General features: G+C 47.6%; 1 protein-coding gene across 1 annotated transcript in view; it reads left to right on the top strand.

Annotated features, from left to right (window-relative positions):
• Positions 1 to 2,598: 2,598 nt before the first annotated feature.
• Positions 2,599 to 18,004, top strand: part of RRM2 (ribonucleotide reductase regulatory subunit M2) — a 55,587-nt gene continuing 40,181 nt past the window's right edge. The window contains exons 1-5 of the mRNA XM_033939402.1: positions 2,599 to 2,936; positions 3,183 to 3,275; positions 3,374 to 3,451; positions 3,671 to 3,823; positions 7,598 to 7,714. Of these exons, the coding sequence (XP_033795293.1) occupies positions 3,183 to 3,275; positions 3,374 to 3,451; positions 3,671 to 3,823; positions 7,598 to 7,714 (441 nt within the window). The 5' untranslated portion in view covers positions 2,599 to 2,936. The remainder of the gene's footprint in view (positions 2,937 to 3,182; positions 3,276 to 3,373; positions 3,452 to 3,670; positions 3,824 to 7,597; positions 7,715 to 18,004) is intronic.

Genomic DNA, 18,004 nt, shown 5'->3' on the forward strand with positions numbered 1-18,004 from the left:
TTTGAGGGGATAAACAGCCAGATAATTAATTGGGAATCCTAGACATCATTTACCTTGACTTCCAAAAAGCCTTCAACAAGGTACCACATGAACAGCTGCTTAAGAAGCTGTGGAACCACGGGGTGCAAGGGGATGTCCACCGATGGATCAAAAACTGGCTGGCAGGCAGAAAAGAGAGGGTTGGAGTAAAGGGCCATTACTCAGACTGGCTATGGGTCACGAGCGGAGTCCCACAGGGGTCGGTGCTGGGACCGCTCCTGTTCAATATATTTATTAATGACCTGGAGGCGGGAACAAAATGTGAGGTTATTAAATTTGCAGATGACACCAAACTCTACTGCAGAGTTGAAACCATGGAAGACTGCGAAGATCTGCAAAGGGACCTATCGACACTAGAAGAATGGGCCAAAAAGTGGCAAATGAGCTTTAACGTAGGGAAATGCAAGGTCATGCATGTAGGGAAAAAGAATCCGATGTTCAGCTACAAAATGGGGGGATCACTGCTAGGGGTAAGTAGCCTTGAAAGAGACCTGGGAGTGATGGTAGACACAACTTTGAAGGCGTCGGCACAGTGCGCCACAGCCTCAAGAAAAGCAAACAAAATGTTGGGTATCATTAAGAAGGGTATCACGACCAGGACGAAGGAGGTCATCCTGCCACTGTATCGTGCAATGGTGCGCCCGCATCTGGAGTACTGTGTCCAGTACTGGTCGCCGTACCTCAAGAAGGACATGGCAGTACTTGAGGGAGTCCAGAGAAGAGCGACTAAACCCATAAAGGGTATGGAAAACTTCTCATATGCTGACAGGTTAAAAAAGCTGGGGCTATTCTCCCTGGAAAAGCGGAGACTTAGGGGAGACATGATAGAAACCATCAAAATCCTGAGGGCATAGAAAAGATAGACAGGGACAGATTCTTCACACTGTGGGGAACCACAAGTACAAGGGGGCACTCGGAGAAATTAAAAGGGAGCAGGTTTAGAACAAACACTAGTAAGTTCTTTTTTACCCAGAGGGTGGTGGACACATGGAACGCGCTTCCGGAGGCGGTGACAGGCCACAGCACGTTACAGGGCTTCAAAGAAGGTTTGGAAAGGTTCCTAGAGGATAAGGGAATTGAGGGGTACAGATAGAAGTAGAGGTAGGTTATAGCAATAGTCAGGGACTACTGCACAGGTGATAGGCCTGATGGGCCACCGTGGGAGCGGACCGCTGGGCGGGATGGACCTCTGGTCTAACCCAGCAGAGGCAATTTCTTATGTTCTTAAAACAGTGTTCTTCAACCGCCGGTCCACAGTGCGTTTGATGTGGCACTATCTTTGAGCCAGCTCCCTCTTCCTAACTGATTCAGTGCACAACGCCACGGGCAGTGGCTCCTACGGGCATCCTGCGCCTGAACCGGAAGCTTTCTCTCTGACATTGCAACGTCAGAGGGAAGGCTTCCAGATGAGGCACAGGATGTGCAAGGTGCAATTAGTACTATCATGGGGCGGGGTCTGGGGTGGAGATTGGGTAGAGATGGGCGGGATCTGGCCCACGACTTAGCCCAGTGTTCTTCTACTGCCGGTCCAAGGACCGATGCCGGTCCACAGAATAATTCTTTTATTTCTGCCGGTCCATAAGTGTAAAAAGGTTGAAAAATACTATATTATCCTATATAATAAAAGCTTACCAGCGCATGCGCATTGAAAACATCGTGATCCCTGCCGCTGTGGTGTGTGATCCGTGGCCGTGTTCCATTTTAGAACCTGGCGGCAGGGAACATTCTGGCCACTCCCCTCCTCCCGCCCTCACTCACCAACCGCTGGAGGAAGCCGGCCATATTCGGCGGCTTGAGGAGGTGGTGCGGAGCGGTGCTGGCGGTGGCTGCCTGGAGGAGGGCACTCGCATATGTGCGGTGAGGCAGTCGCAAACTTTCTAAACTTCTACAAGCAAGTCTGCTTGCGAAGCTGTCCGCATCCGGGCTCCGTAGATGTCATTACCCATATGGGAGAATAGGCTGCCTGCTTTACTGGGATAAAATAATGTGGTTGATGCCTTCTGCAGGGTCTCATGAACAATGGAAAATAAAACCCAGTTGCTTAAGACTCATATACCTTTTGCACTAAAAACAGAATCTCTGAACGGTGAGTAGATAACATGGACGGGCAGAATAGATAGGCACTGGTATTGTTAGGAGTCTTCCTAAAGTGAAGGGACATTTTACCAAGAAGCAAAAGAGGTTCAAAATTTGTCCACTAGTGACACAAAAAGAAAAGATACAGCAGCATAGGAACACAACAAAATAGATCGAAGACTATAAATAATGTATACAAGTCTGATACTTGCAGCCAGAAGAGACAATTTATTCTGACACCTAATTTTCTCGCCTCCTAACCCTGTTTCGAAGGTGGTTATCTATAGTTATACAATAAAAGCAAAAAAAACAAAACAAAACCCACAACAACATAAATCGCTCTGAAAGGGGCGGGGGAAAAAAAAGCTGGCGATAACACCAAAGTGAGGCTTGGAATACACAGAAAGCCTATTAAACCACTGGACTTTTAAACTTGGAATGAAGCGAGAGGGACTCTGACTGATTTAGTGAAGTACCAGAATAAGGATTTGGAACGTTCATTGGTTAAATAGTGAATACCGTAATAAAAAAACAAACAAACCGCGCACATCTTTGAAAAGTATTCTAAAATCTCGCAGTCCACAACTACAAAATATTTTGCATATTTGGCGGAAAAACCCACCCAACTAGCAACACTAACCGAACTGAGCAGACTTGAGTTTCCCGCGAAGCCTCTAATTGGCCACTGTGTGACCGGATCCATTTCCTCCCCTCCCTGACCCGGCGCAGCCTATGTGCTCTTCTTTTACAGGAGAATCTTCATTGGATGGTAATAGTACACGCGCTTTTTCCTATTGGCTTCACGCTTTGTGGCGCCAAAGGTAAATCTATAAAATGTAAACGACATCCGCATTTTAGTTTTACTTTACTACGGAAAAGAACAAGTGTGTGTGTGTTTAATATTTTTTTTTCCTCGTGTATTTTTGTTTAATTTTTCGGGGGTTTGGTGGTTTTAAAACTGCAGGAAGCTAACTTTAACACTAACTATTTTCATATTTTAACCGTAGTTTTTTTTTCTTTGCCTCGTTTATTTTATTAACTTTAAACACTTATTCCACGTCGGGAAGATGCACTCGGTTCGTAACCCCCTGTCGCAGAAGAACAATAACGTCCGTGTCTCCCCGATGAAGAATTTAACTCTGATTGACAAGGAGAACACGGTGAGAGCTTGTTATTTGGAACTTTAGTTACTAGTCACGCTTTGAACGTAGTTCTGTTCGTCACAAAATGTGTATAAAATTATTTTGTTTCTCTCTAGCCGCCTACGTTGAACTCTTCGCGCGTTTTGGCTACCAAGACGGCTCGGAAGATCTTCCACGACGTGGAGCACGGAACGGTGAGTGTACTGGTTGGGTTGCGTGTGATTGGTCCCGTGGCGCCAAAAGCGAGCCATCTTGTTTTGTGGCTGGCCTTTTAGCCCGCCAAATATATCGGCTGCTTCTGCCCTGTATACCTTTTTCTTGTTCTCTTGGTGTTTTAATAATGTATATACAACTTTCACTGAATGAATGACTTTTTATTTATTTTTTTCTTTTCTTTCTTTATTTTTTTTAAGACAAAATTAAAGGAAACGCCTCAGCCCGCTAGCTCTCAGGATGAACCACTGCTGAGAGATAATCCCCACCGGTTCGTGATTTTCCCCATCCAGTACCATGACATCTGGCAAATGTATAAGAAAGCTGAGGCTTCATTCTGGACGGCGGAAGAGGTGAGGATTGCTTTCGCTGACCTTTTAATTTTCAAGTTTACTAAAGGAGCTTTTGCCTTAATTTGCAATCTAATGTATTTTATCTATTATGCTGTACCTTTCTAGAGGGAGAGAAGGCTTTTAATGGGCCTGGCTGTTATGAGCAAGTTAGGGCAGTTAATGGGAGGGGAGCTTGTACAAAAAGCAGCTGCATTTAAAGCAAATAAGGGAAAGGGGGACTTCTGTACCCCCTTACTTTTTTTTTTTTTTTTTTACACAACCACATTCGGTGGTTTACATACGGGTGCTTCAAGCATTTTCCCTATCTGTTCCATAGGGCTCACACTCTCTAATGTACATGGGGAAGTGGAGGATTAAGTGACTTGCCCAGGTTCACAAGGAGCAGTGGGGAGTTGGCTGTAGCTCTAACCACTGTGCCACACTCTCTTGATAACACAAAGAAGTAATAGCAGATACTTCTAGAAACAAGCAGGGTGGATAACTTTCAAATAACCTATTTGCCTAGATCAGTGGTCTCAAACTCTCGGCCCCCAGGTACTATTTTGAGGCCCTCAGTATGTTTATCGTAATCACAAAAGTAAAATAAAAGTTTCTTGCTCATATGTCTCTTTAGCTATAAATGACAGTATTATTATTAATACTTGGTCAAAAGGAAAGATTTATAAACTATAAAGAGTTTTACCTCATGCAAAATTGTTAATTCTTTAATAAGACATTAACTATTTTTTTGCGGCCCTCCATGTACCTACAAATTCAAAATGTGGCCCTGCAAAGGGTTTGAGTTTGAGGCCACTGGCCTAGATTATTCTGGGAAAGGATCTGTTGAGATTATGATTGGGAGAGGACCTGTATTTCATGTTATGCCATATGTCAGATCAGTAACCACAGCCATTAAGGGCCACAACCCAGTTGGGTTTTATTTTTGCATTTACTGCTTCTATTATATACAATTTGATCTCATTCATATCATTGTGAATCTTGGAAAATCTGACTGGGTTGTGGCCTTTATTGGCTGTAGTTGCCCATCCCTGCCATAGGTAATGAAGGTTTTTTACATCAGGCAGAGATTCTTATGCCTAAACCCCTTAGCCCCAATATACTCCATTATTTTGCAAAAGATTTAAATGATCATAGGAAAGCATAATCCTATCACTTTTTTTAAATCTCAGGGTCAGATGGTAGTAGTCTCACTCATTAGATAGGGTCAGATGGTAGTAGTCTCACTCATTAGATTACAGTATTTCTCCTTGTATAGATTGCAGGAAACTCCTATTCTTGTTTTAAAAATCCTAGATAAACCACCCCATTAGATAAGCTGTGGAGTCCCCTGTACCTTTTAAAAATACTGTAGCTCCCTCGCTGGATGGCTGCCTCCTCCAATGGTGCCAGTGGTGCAGGAGCGATCTTTTTGGCATCCAGCCTGGTCCCCCCGCTGCATATTAAATATCTGGCGTCGGTTCTTGTGGGACTCGTGAGACTTCACTGCTTGTGTAGAAGAGTTGTGACTGAAGAATAATAAAAATGTTTTTATGAAATGGGTGACTACGATAGTTATGTTCAAGTGTTAACATCTTTTTTTTAGGCTTCACCACCATGATTTTATAAATTTAGCAGTGCAATATTCTGGTTAGAGCTTGTGATAGCAAGAGCAGGCCTAGGGTGGGTTCAGGGGAACAAATACTTAAGTACAAGTTATGAGGGATCCTGTTTGTCACAGGCAAGGCAGAAAATAACAAACTAGTCCTAGGCAGTAAAGTCCTGCCATGATCTTGCTCTTGTAGGTCACGATATGCACTATATACTTCTCCCTCCGAATCCACAGATTCGGTTATTCACGATTTTTTTTTTCCCTTTAATCGTTAACTTTTTTTGTGCTATCCTTAAGTCCTCTCAGACTCCCCGGAACCTTACCTGGTGGTCTAGCGGGCTTTTGGTGCAGGAGCAATCTTCCTAAGCTCCTGCCCCATGCAGATCACTCATAGGAAATGGCTGCCGTGAGCTCCTGTAGTCTCTCGAGACTACGACGGGAGCTCATGGCAGCCATTTCCTATGAGTGATCCACACGGAAGATTGCTCCTGCCCCAAAAGCCCGCTAGACCACCAGGTAAGTTTCCGGGAGTCTCAAAGGGCTTAAGGTAAGGTCCAGGATTCTGGGGGAAGGCGGGGGGTGGGTCAGAACCGGCCCGAATATTATTCATGGTTTTTTAATATTCGCGGGCTGGCTCTGCCCCTAACTCCGCCCGGAATATTGAAGGAGGCATGTAGTCCTCTTGTTGATCATATTTACGGGCCTACCTCCAGCAGGGTTGAGACAGTTCAGGGTCCTAAGTTAAACTTGTCTTACCTGGCTGTTGTGGTTGGTTGCACTTCAGACACAAGGTGGAGCATATACTGCCCCTCCCTCTGGGCCTCCTTCACCTGACTTCTCACTGAGCTTTTATACTTCCTGGACCATGACCTCCTGGTTCTACCCACTCCTGTTTAACTTCTCCATGGGTAGAACTGAGTTTATAAGGTGGATCTGATTGTGAGGAAGTGTCCTATAGACCAGTGTTCTTCAACCACTGGTCCGTGGACCAGTGCCGGTCCACAGAAATTTCTTGCCGGTCCAAAGGGTCGGCACGTGCATCGGCCCAAAACAGTGTTCTTCAACCGCCGGTCCACGGTGCGATCGATGCGGCGTTATCTTCGAGCCAGCTCCCTCTTCCTCACTGATTCAGTGCACAAAGCCACGGGCAGTGGCTTCTATGCACGTCTTGTGCCTGAATCTGAAGCCTTCTCGCTGACATCGCAACGTCAGAGGGAAGGCTTCCAGATGAGGCGTGGGATGTGCAAGGAGCCGCTGCCCACAGCTTTGTGCACTGCATCAATGAGGAAGAGGAAGACGGCCTGAAGATAACACCGGGGGCGGCATAAAACGGCTAGGCGGGAGTAGGCCAGAAGGTAAGGCATAGCATGGGAGGAGGGAGATAACAAAGTTAGGAGGGAATGATTTTATTTTTGAATTTAGTGATTGAATTATGTCAAGTTTGAGAATTTATATCTGCTGTCGGTGTGCTTTGTGTAGTTTAATTTTGTGGTTAACCATTATGTGTTCTTAATAAGATTACAATGTGTATCTGAAAAATGAATGGAAAAAATTGTTACAATTAGTACTATTATGGGGGCGGGGTCTGGCCTACGACTTAAGCCCTGTGTTCAGCTGCCGGTCCACAGAATAATTATTTTATTTCTGCCGGTCCTTAGGTGTAAAAAGGTTGAAAAACACTGCTATAGACTCTTGAGCCCAGTTGTGAATCTGACAGCAGTCTGTTCCCCTGTACACCACCGTGACCTTTTAGAAGTAGCTTTAAATCCAAGTTCTTTACAGAGATGATTCATCCTCTTTTAAAGAAGCACATAAGAACATAAGAATTGCAGCTGCTGGGTCAGACCAGTGGTCCATCCTGCCCAGTAGTCTGCTCACGGAGTGGCCCCCATGCCAAAGACCAGTGCTCTAAATGAGTCCAGCCTCACCTGTGTATGTCCCAGTTTAGCATGAACTTGTCCAGCTTAGTCTTGAAACCTTGGAGGGTGTTTTCCCGTACAATAGATTCCGGAAGAGCGTTCTAGCTCTCCACCACTCTGGGTGAAGAAGAACTTCTTCTTTACGTTTGTATGGAATCTATCCCCTTTCAACTTTAGGGAGTGCCCTCTAGTTCTCCCTACCTTGAGAGAAATATTTTATAGTATAAAATGAGAATGTAACGAATGTTAATCTAAAATATTTTTTAGGTGGACCTTTCTAAAGATCTTCAGCATTGGGAGCTTCTGAAGCCTGAGGAGAAATACTTTATTTCTCACGTATTGGCATTTTTTGCAGCAAGTGATGGCATTGTAAATGAGAATCTGGTAAGCTGATTAAAGTCTCCATGTCAGTAGAAAGGAATTCATTTAAAACATTTAATGTTATCTTTTTTTTCACAGATTTGTTGAACAATACTGGAATAGAGCAAGGGTCCAAATCTTATCTCGGATAATTAAATCCAAGTTAGAGGTACCAGATTCCAAAATCCCTTGCTCATAACCAGGATTAAATAGTGGCTTTTTTAGCTTCTCTCCAGATTGGCACAGATGGACGAGTTTGTTCCTCTGCCAGCAGGTGGAGACATGAGAACACACTGAATTCTAGCAATGGTACAAGTGGGCTGTGCAATCTCTCTAGGATCAGTCTGTTCTCGTTCTCCAGCAGTTGGAGGTGGTAAGCCTGTACAGTCCTATTAGGGAATTCTCTTGAAGGGGATAGACAGGGCTTTTATTGGCCTTTGCTTGTCTGGACAGTTGGGGCCTGAGAGGGGGGGGTTCCTTGTTCACCTTAGAGGTGCCACACTCGGGCGGCAGTGCCTTCCCCCATTCCCCTACCTCCCTATCTTTCTTAATGATTCCTCAGCTGTATGCCTTTGCCAGTGTGCCAATCTCGACGTCGGCCTCAAAGACCTCGGTCCCGGGAGAATTTCCCTCGACCTCGATGGCCCCAGCTGCCAAATCCTCCACCACAGGTAAGTCTCCTCTTCTGTCTTCAGGGTCAGTCAGCTACCTAAGAAGCCTTCCTTGGAGTCTCTGAACGTCCAGGCGATGGCTGCCTAAACAAAACCGCCTAGTAAGGCCTCCAAGCGTGCCTCCACCATAAGGGAATACTCTTCCTCGAGGCTGCCCCCGGTGGAGCGCACTGCCGCACCTGTAGGGCCAAATATGATCTCGGTGCCAATGTTCAAGGATATGCTTAAGGCTATTATCTCCTCTTAGCTCTCCTCTGCTTTGGCTCGGCTTGCCCCGTCCTCGACCTCACTTGCGACGGACCAGCCTGACTCTTCCCCGCTTCCTTTGGCGGGAGTCCCCCGCCGCTCACCGGTTGAGACATCTTTCTCCCTCGTCCCGGAGACCCACTAAGAAATCCAGGGATTCCTCCCCGAGGCGGGGTAGATTGTCGGGTCCTCGTACGACGAGGTCCATTAAAGCCTCGGACCTGGTGGTGTCGCTGGTGCAGTCTCTGACTCCTTCCCGTGGGTCACCGGCGTCGGGAGCTTCGGCTTCTCTTTTCCGATGCTTGTCTTCCCGGGACCCCCGAGGGGGGCTTCGTCGGTCCTCAGACCCCTGGGTCCTCGCCTGCGGGGACCTCTAAGCGCAAGCTGTCCTCGACTCCCCCTCATTCTTTCAGCGGGGCTTCTTCGACATCGGTGCTTGTTGACACTGACATGCCGGCGCAGTACTCCCGGGAGGCTGCCCCCCTCTTTCTGTTGCCTTGCAGTCTCGCTCGATCTCCCCCCTTGATGGGCGGTCTGAGAGCAAGCTCTCTTCTTTCACCAGATTCGTTCTGGACATGGGGAAGGCGTTGAATTTGGATCTTCTGTTGGATTCCTGCTATACCAAAGAATATTTGGAGGAGATGGAACTTCCCTATCCTCCTAAGGAGTCCTTGTGGCTCCCCTTGAATCCGGTGTTGCAATAAACTTTTTCCGCAACCTGGAGACTCCATATGCTATCCCGGCCATTCCATCTAAAATGGAGTCTTGGTACCGGACGGTCCCCTGTAAGGGATTCGAGAAGGCTCAGCTTTCCCACTAGTCTTTGGTGGTGGAGTGTTCCCTCAAGTCTCACCCTTCTAAGGTCTATGCAGCTGTCCCACCCGGCCGGGAGGGAAGGACTATGGACAAGTTTGGTAGGCGCCTGTATCAAAATTTTATGATGGCTAACGGGGTCTTTAATTACAACTACTTTTACGTCCTATCTTAAGCAGTGCATTAAATCTCTGCCGTCTTTTCAGGATGACTTGCCGGTCCACCGCAGTGCGGATTTACGCCGGCTTCTGGATACCCTTTCGCAGCTTCGGCTTTACATGTTACAGGCTTCGTATGATGCTTTTGAACTTTCTTCTAGGGTTTCTGCCTTCGCTGTGGCCATGCGTTGCTTGGCGTAGCTGCATATAGTTGATATGGACCCGAATCTGCAGGACCGGTTCAGGGTTATCAACCGCTACAGACCTCAGGAGTGTTTTTCTTGGTGGACTTTGCTCCGAGTTTGGCAGGAAGCACTTCCATTTTGTCTGCAGCCTCAGGTGACCTTTTTTCCTGTATAGGAGAGACAGGGGCAGGTTTCTGCTGTGTCCATTGCTTTGGCAGTGAGTCCCATTGGGCCGCCAGGGTTGGTTTTTTTTTGTTTTGTTTTCCCCCCCCCCCTGATTTTGTTTTAGCCTTGTTCAAGGCTTATCTTCAGGTGGCCAGGGTCCTGCTTCTGCCTTGGGGGGAGGTCCCTCTGTGTCCAATCTGGTTTGTCCTCCCTTGGTGCCGGTTTCTTCTCCGTCTCCTTCTCTTTCGTCCAAGTGGCTGAGGGTCTCTTGGGACAATGATTTTTTATATGGGGAGCAGTTCTCGCTTGATGAGGGCCTGGACCCATTGGTAGACCCCCAAGATCCTCTCATGGGGGGAGGGGAATACCGCTGGCGACGGTTTTTCGGTTCCGCTGTCTAGGATGCATTAGTGGTGCACATATTTCAGCGGGAAGGGCTCTAGGAGCTGCTTCTTCAGGTTTCCTCAGTGTTGAACTGTGAGGAAGGCGCGAAGTAGCCCCTGCATGTTGTGGACCCCCTGTTTCAAGGGATCTGGTCAGCTTCTCTTTTCCTATGCATCAGGATATTCAGGATATTGTTATTGCATATTGGAAGGTGCCGGAGTAGCCATTTCCTTTTGCGCGCTCTATGGCTCGCCCATATCCCATCCGGAGGGTTATAGGGATACCTTGAAGTGGTGGTTTCGGCCATTGCGAAATGGCATAAGGTGCTGGTTGAGGATGGCCAAGCTTTGTGGGACTCTGAGGAGTGTAGGTTGGAGTCTCTTAAACAGAATTTTGATGTTACTGACCTAGTGATCCAGGTGGCAATGTTTGGCTTTCTGGTGGTTTGGGCCGGTTTTTCAGTGGGCTGAGTGTCCTTGACCTTGAGTTTGACTGTTCCTTGGTGGAACAGGAAGTAGCCAAAATTGAGATGGGTGCTTCTTATCTATCAGATGCCATGTATGATCTATTGCAGGCATCAGCTAAGTCCATGGCTCTCAGGGTGGCCGTTTGTCATACCCTGTGGCTCCGGGCTTGGTCAACGGATGCAGCATCATAAGACTAAGCTGACGAAATTTCTCTTTCAGGGGTCTGTCTTATTTGGTAAGGATTTGGACAAGTTGGTTCAGACTTTAATGGACTCTAGGTGCCCCATCTTCTGGATGACAGTGCCCACCCACCTGCGTCGGGAGGTTACTCAGGGGCATTTGTGTTATTTCTGCAGATGCCTCCCTGATCGAGGTCCTTTCCTGCTGCCGGGTCTCCCCGGGGCTGTTTTTCAGCGCATGCAGTCCTTTTAGGGAGCCCGTTGGGAGTGGGTGTGTGATCCCACTACCCACCTCACCCAATGATTCTTTGCTAGCCCCTCCCCTGGTGCTGGTTGGCACCTGGTTATGGGATTTTTACTAGGGGTGGGCTGAGATCACAACAGATCAGTGGGTTCTGGAGGTGATTTGGGATTGTTATGCTCGAGTTTTCTCATGCCTTGCCAAATCACTTTCTCACTTCTTGCCAGGCGGCATGGAAGAAGCAGGCCTTCTGCCAGATGTTTCAAGGGCTGCTCATTCTCAAAGCTGTAGTTCCAGTATCTCTGCAGGAGTGTTGCACCGGTCAGTATTCCATTTACTTTGTGGTACCCAAGAAAGAGGGGACTTTTCGGCTCATCTTGGATCTGAAGGGGGTCAAAAGGGCTCTCCAAGTTCCATGTTTTCGCATGGAGATCATGAGATCTCTCATTCTGGCTGTTCAGGTGGGGGAATTCCTGGCCTCTCTCGATCTGACGGATGCTTCCTTGCATGTTCCGATTCGCACATCCCATCAGTAGTCCCTTCGCTTTGCGATCTTCGGACAGCATTATCAGTTTTGTGCACTTCCTTTTGGTAGATTATTGTGGTCATGGTGGTGGCTTTGTGCAAAGATGGCTTTCTGGTTCACCCCTGTCTGGACAACTGGTTCATCCGAGCAAAGTCTTTCAGGAGAACTCCCAAGTTATTGCTCGGGTTGTGGAGTTCCTACAGTCGCTGGGGTGGGTTGTCAACCTGTCCAAGAGTAGTTGGCTCCGTCTCAGCACCTGGAGTATCTCGGGGTTTTCTTTGACACCAGCTTGGGGAAGGTCTTCCTGCCAGATGCCCAAGTGGTTAAGTTGAAGTCACACATCCGTCTTTTGATGGCTTTCCAGTGTCCTTAGGCGCAGGATTTTCTCCAGGTCTAGGGGCTGATGACGGCTTCCCTAAACGTGGTTTGGTGGGCCTGGGCACACATGCGCCAGCTTCAGTATGCTCTGCTGCAGTGGTGATTACCCTTGTTGCACAATATGGACACGCCCGTTCCTCTGCGAGGGTTGGTTCGTCGCAGTCTCCGTTCTTCCAATATGGTGCAGGGAGTGAGTGGATCAGCCTCAGTGGAACGTGCTTCTCGCGGATGCCAGTCTCCTCAGCTGGGGAGCTCAATGTCTCAGTTGCTCGACTCGAGGCAGCTGGTCGCCGGGGAAGGCATTTTGGTTGGTCAGTGTTCGGGAGACCAGAGCCATCCGACTGGCATTGCTAGTGTTCCAGCTGCTGTTGAAGGGCAAGTCTGTTTGGGTTCTCTCAGACAATGTCACGGTGGTGGCTTACGTCAATCGTCGGGGGGGTACGGGACTAGGAGGAGTCTGGTGGTGCAGGAGACTGCTCTGCACGTGGTTTGGGCAGAGACTTATCTTCCTCACATAGCAGGAGTGGAGAAAAGTTCAGGCAGACTTCCTCAGTCATCATGTGCTAGATTTCGGAGAGTGGTGTCTCGGTCCCGCAGCCTTAAACTTGATTGTGCAGACTTGGGGTCACCCGGTCCTGGACCTGATGGCCATGCATGTTGACGCCAAAGCGCCCCAGTTCCTTCAGTCGGTGCCAGGATGTTCAAGCTGAGGGGCTGGATGCTCTGGTACAGCCTTGGCCAGCGGAAGGCCTTCTGTACGTGTTTCCTCCATGGCCAATGGTGGGCAGAATTCTTTGCATTGCTCGCCCACCCGGCTGCATGATCTGGTGGCTCTGGACTAGCCCAGGCACCTGTTGTACGCTGATCTGGTTAATCTCGTGGCAGATCTCTTCCGCTACCCCTCTTGCCCGATCTTCTGACTCAGGGGCCCCATTCTAATGTTTGATCCGGGTCCCTTTTGTCTTGTGACTTGGCTTTTGAGAGGAAACGCCTAGTAAGAGTTATTAAGATAAAGTTGTTAGGAAAACAGAAAATGCTGACAGCTAGCAATGCTAAGTTGACAACAGCCAAAATAGAAACAGTGATAAAATGGATGAAAGACCACAAACTAAAGCTGACCAAGACAAAACTAAATTCCTACTTCTCGGAAAAAAAACAAAACCCCAACCATAACAAACCTTGAAATAAACTCCATCACATACCCCTTGGAACCCAATCTAAGACTGCTGGGAATAGTGATAGACAAAGGTTGCACTATGCAACTCCAAATCAACAAAATATTCTAGAAAGCCTTTACAATCATGCGCAAAGACAAATTTGAAAATATTGTGACAAAAAACAATTCAGACTCCTGGTCCAGTTCCTAATTCTAGGACTACTAGACTACTGTAACATCCTGTACCTTTCATGCCCTGTCAACATGATAAAGCAATTAGCAACCATGCACAATACAGCCCTCAGATTGATATACTCGCTGAAAAAATACGATCCTATTACCACTGGCTCCCTGTACAAGCACACATACACTACAAATTCTACTGCATGCTATTCAAAGCCCTGAATGGCGATGGACCAACCTATCTAAACAATCGCCTAACCAGGAACACATTCAGACCAAGGAGAACACAGACCCCCCTTCACTCATCCCCCCTCCTCAATCAAAGGCATTCAACATAAGAAAATGTATGATGGCCTACTATCCACCCAAGCAGCGAAACTAGACCACCACATCTCCTACCTGCTGCTCACAATGCCCAACTACAAAACCTTAGAGAATTGAGAATTAAAAACCAAGTTATTTAGGAAATTTGTCAAGTCAAACTAACCTCAATACATATATTCCCTGACCCTAATGCTTCTTTTAATTTTCTATCTTGTAATCTCACTGGGTATGCCCAGACCAGTTCTTTTGTAATTCATCTAGAACTGAAAGGTATTGACGGAATAGAAGACACTAATGTAATTTCTTGTACAATAACCTCTGGAAGCTTCACCATAGGGTCTTGCATCCTTTCCAGCCTTGGCTGCAGGTCTCAATTAAATTTTGTCTCCTCCCTCTAAGGACACCTTCCCTGAATACTTCCCATGATTCTCAGTTTGTTCCTGCAGCCTTGCTGCTGAGTTTCTCTTCTTAATTTGTTTTGTAACACAGGTATTGCCCAAGTGCTGTGGATTCACTCTGGGAGTGATCCTTTGGGAGGTCGCAGACTTTTACTTTATTGTCTGCTTCTGGGGGGGGGGGGAGTGCCCTGTTAGCTGAAACTGCAGTAAGCCTCCTGGACTGTCTGCAGATCGAATCAGGTCTCCAGATCGGGAGCCATCTCACCCTGGGTTCGTCCGCTAAGGGGTAGAGCGTAGGCTGCTATGGTTCTGTGAAGGTACGCTGGAATCGGAACTGGACCGTGTATCTTCCCTAATTTCCCTGAGCGGTCCTGGTGGTCGTTTTATGAGGCAACAGGTAAGGTGATATAATATTGCAGCATTTGCTACAGTGGCAGTTTATAGTAGTAAGAGTATTTTCCTGCTCTGTGAGGGAGAAGCTTATCCTTTCTTTGGCTATTTCTGAGAGTGCTGATTAGTCTGTTTCTGGCTGGCAGGAGCATTTTCTGTTAAGAGCTGTAGGCCAAAGCAGCACTTTTGCGTAGGATTGCAGCCTACACACTTGTGGTAATTCTCAGGGTTTGCTTCAGCAGAGGCCCCAGTGGAGCACATCTGTTGCAACACTAGCAGTCTTCCATCAGAGTTGTTCACCATGAGAAGACAAACTTAACTGGAGCTTCTTTTATTGCAGTGGAGACCCTAGGAATAGCCACTGGTTCCTTTTAGAATAGGAAGAAGGTATTACGTTTTTTCAGTACATGAATATATCGGATTTTAACTGAACACTAAAGCTCTTGGGTGTGATTTCAGACATTGATACAGTGGTTCAAAAAGCACAGTTACTTACCGTAACAGGTGTTATCCAGGGACAGCAGGCAGATATTCTTGACTGATGGGTGACGGCACCGACGGAGCCCCGGTACGGACACTTTTAGAGTGATTGCACTCTAAGAACTTGGAAAGTTCTAGAGACCGCACCGCGCATGCGCGAGTGCCTTCCTGCCCGACCCCGACGCGCGGTCCCTCAGTTAAGATAAGCCAGCTAAGAAGCCAACCCGGGGAGGTGGGTGGGACGCAAGAATATCTGCCTGCTGTCCCTGGATAACACCTGTTACGGTAAGTAACTGTGCTTTATCCCAGGACAAGCAGGCAGCATATTCTTGACTGATGGGTGACCTCTAAGCTAACAAAGAGAGGGATGGAGGGAAGGTTGGCCATTAGGAAAACAAATTTTGCAAAACAGATTGGCCGAAATGTCCATCCCGTCTGGAGAAAGTATCCAGACAATAATGAGATGTAAAAGTATGGACTGAGGACCACGTAGCAGCTTTGCAGATTTCCTCAATGGGTGTGGAACGGAGGAAAGCTACAGATGCTGCCATAGCTCTAATTCTATGTGCCGTGACAGAACCTTCCAGTGTCAGTCCGGACTGAGCATAGCAGAATGAAATGCACGCAGCAAGCCAATTAGATAGCGTACGCTTAGAAACAGGACGTCCCAATTTATTAGGATCAAAGGACAGAAAAAGTTGGGGGGATGATCTGTGGGGCTTAGTACGGTCTAAATAGTAAGCTAAAGCCCGCTTACAGTCCAAAGTATGAAGAGCCTGTTCCCCGGAATGAGAGTGAGGTTTAGGGAAAAAAACAGGTAGTACAATAGATTGGTTGAGATGGAACTCAGAAACAACCTTAGGGAGAAACTTTGGATGTGTACGTAGAACCACCTTGTCGTGATGAAAGACAGTGAAAGGTGGATCAGAAACTAGTGCATGGAGCTCACTGACCCTCCTGGCAGAGGTGAGAGCAATAAGAAAAAGTACCTTCCAAGTGAGAAACTTGAAAGAGGCAGTAGCCAAGGGTTCAAATGGAGGCTTCATCAAGACGGAAAGAACCACGTTCAGATCCCAGATCACCGGAGGTGCTTTGAGAGGTGGTTTCAGATTGAAAAGACCTCGCATGAATCTGGAGACCAGGGGATGAGCTGAAAGGAGTTTCCCCTGGACCGGCTCATGAAAGGCCGTAATGGCACTGAGATGAACTCTGATGGAAGTAGACTTGAGACCAGAAGTAGACAGAGAAAGTAGATAATCCAATAGAGGTTCTACTGCAAGAGACTTGGGGTCATGATGATGTAGGAGGCACCAAGAAGAAAATCTCGTCCACTTTTGATGGTAACATTGTAGAGTGGCTGGCTTCCTGGAGGTGTCTAGGATGGAGCGAACAGGCTGAGATAACAAAAGATCAGCTGAAGTCAGCCCGAGAGATACCAAGCTGTCAGGTGTAGAGACTGCAGGTTGGGATGGAGGAGGGTTTCCTGATCCTGTGTAAGCAGAGATGGAAACAGAGGAAGTAGAAATGGATCCCTGGAACTGAGTTGAAGTAGAAGGGAGAACCAATGCTGTCTGGGCCACCGTGGAGCAATCAGGATCATGGTGGCTCGTTCCCTCTTCAGTTTGAACAAGGTCCGAAGCATGAGAGGCAGAGGAGGGAAAGCATAAAGGAATAGATTGGACCAATCCAGAAGAAACGCATCCGCTGCCAGACGGTGAGGAGAGTAAAGTCTGGAGCAGAATAGGGGCAACTGATGATTGTGAGGAGCTGCAAAAAGGTCCACCTGAGGAGTGCCCCATTGTGCAAAGATGGACTGTAGAGTCGATGGGTCGAGAGTCCATTCGTGGGGTTGAAGAACTCTGCTGAGCTTGTCCGCTAAGAAGTTCTGTTCTCCCTGAATATAAATCGCTTTCAGGAATAAGTGGTGCGAGGACGCCCAAGACCAGATTCTCTGGGCTTCCTGGCATAAGAGGCGAGAGCCTGTTCCCCCTTGCTTGTTGATGTAGTACATAGCCACCTGGTTGTCTGTGCAAATTAGAAGGACTTGAGGAAATAGAAGGTGTTGGAAGGCCTTGAGGGCATAGAACATTGCCCTGAGTTCCAGGAAATTGATGTGATGCTTCTTTTCCTGAGGAGTCCAAAGGCCCTGAGTCTGGAACTCGTTCAGATGAGCTCCCCATGCATAAGGGGAGGCGTCGGTGGTGATGACCAGATGATGAGGAGGCAGATGGAACAGAAGGCCCCTGGAGAGATTTGAGGATATCAACCACCATTGCAGAGACTGACGAAGAGACGATGTCACAGATATGTGTCGTGAGCAAGAGTCTGTCGCTTGAGACCACTGGAGAGCCAGGGTCCATTGAGGAGTGCGCAGGTGAAGCCGTGCCAGGGGTGTGACATGAACTGTGGAGGCCATGTGACCCAAGACAATCATCATCTGCTTTGCAGAAATGGAGTGCTGGGACAGCACTTGCTGACAGAGCGATTGGAGGTTGTGAAGACGGTTGTCCGGCAAGAAGGCTCTCATCTGGACCGTGTCCAGTACCGCTCCAATGAATTGAAGTCTCTGTGTAGGCAGAAGGTGAGACTTGGGTATATTGATTTCGAACCCCAGTAGTTGTAGAAAAAAGATGGTCTGGTTGGTGGCCAGAAGAACAGTCTGAGATGAAATGGCCTTGATTAACCAATCGTCCAGGTAGGGAAAAACCTGAAGGTGGTGGGAGCGTAGAAACGCTGCTACCACTACCAGACATTTTGTGAACACTCTTGGAGAGGAGGCGAGACCGAAGGGGAGCACTCTGTATTGGTAATGACAGTGATTGATCATGAAACGAAGGTACTGTCTGGAGGCCGGATGAATTGGAATGTGAGTGTAGGCCTCTTTGAGATCGAGAGAGCATAGCCAGTCGTTGTGATCGAGGAGAGGATAAAGCGTAGCTAGAGATAGCATCTTGAATTTTTCTTTGACCA

This window comes from Geotrypetes seraphini, chromosome 3 (genome assembly GCF_902459505.1).
Source record: "Geotrypetes seraphini chromosome 3, aGeoSer1.1, whole genome shotgun sequence".
Classification (NCBI taxonomy): domain Eukaryota; kingdom Metazoa; phylum Chordata; class Amphibia; order Gymnophiona; family Dermophiidae; genus Geotrypetes; species Geotrypetes seraphini.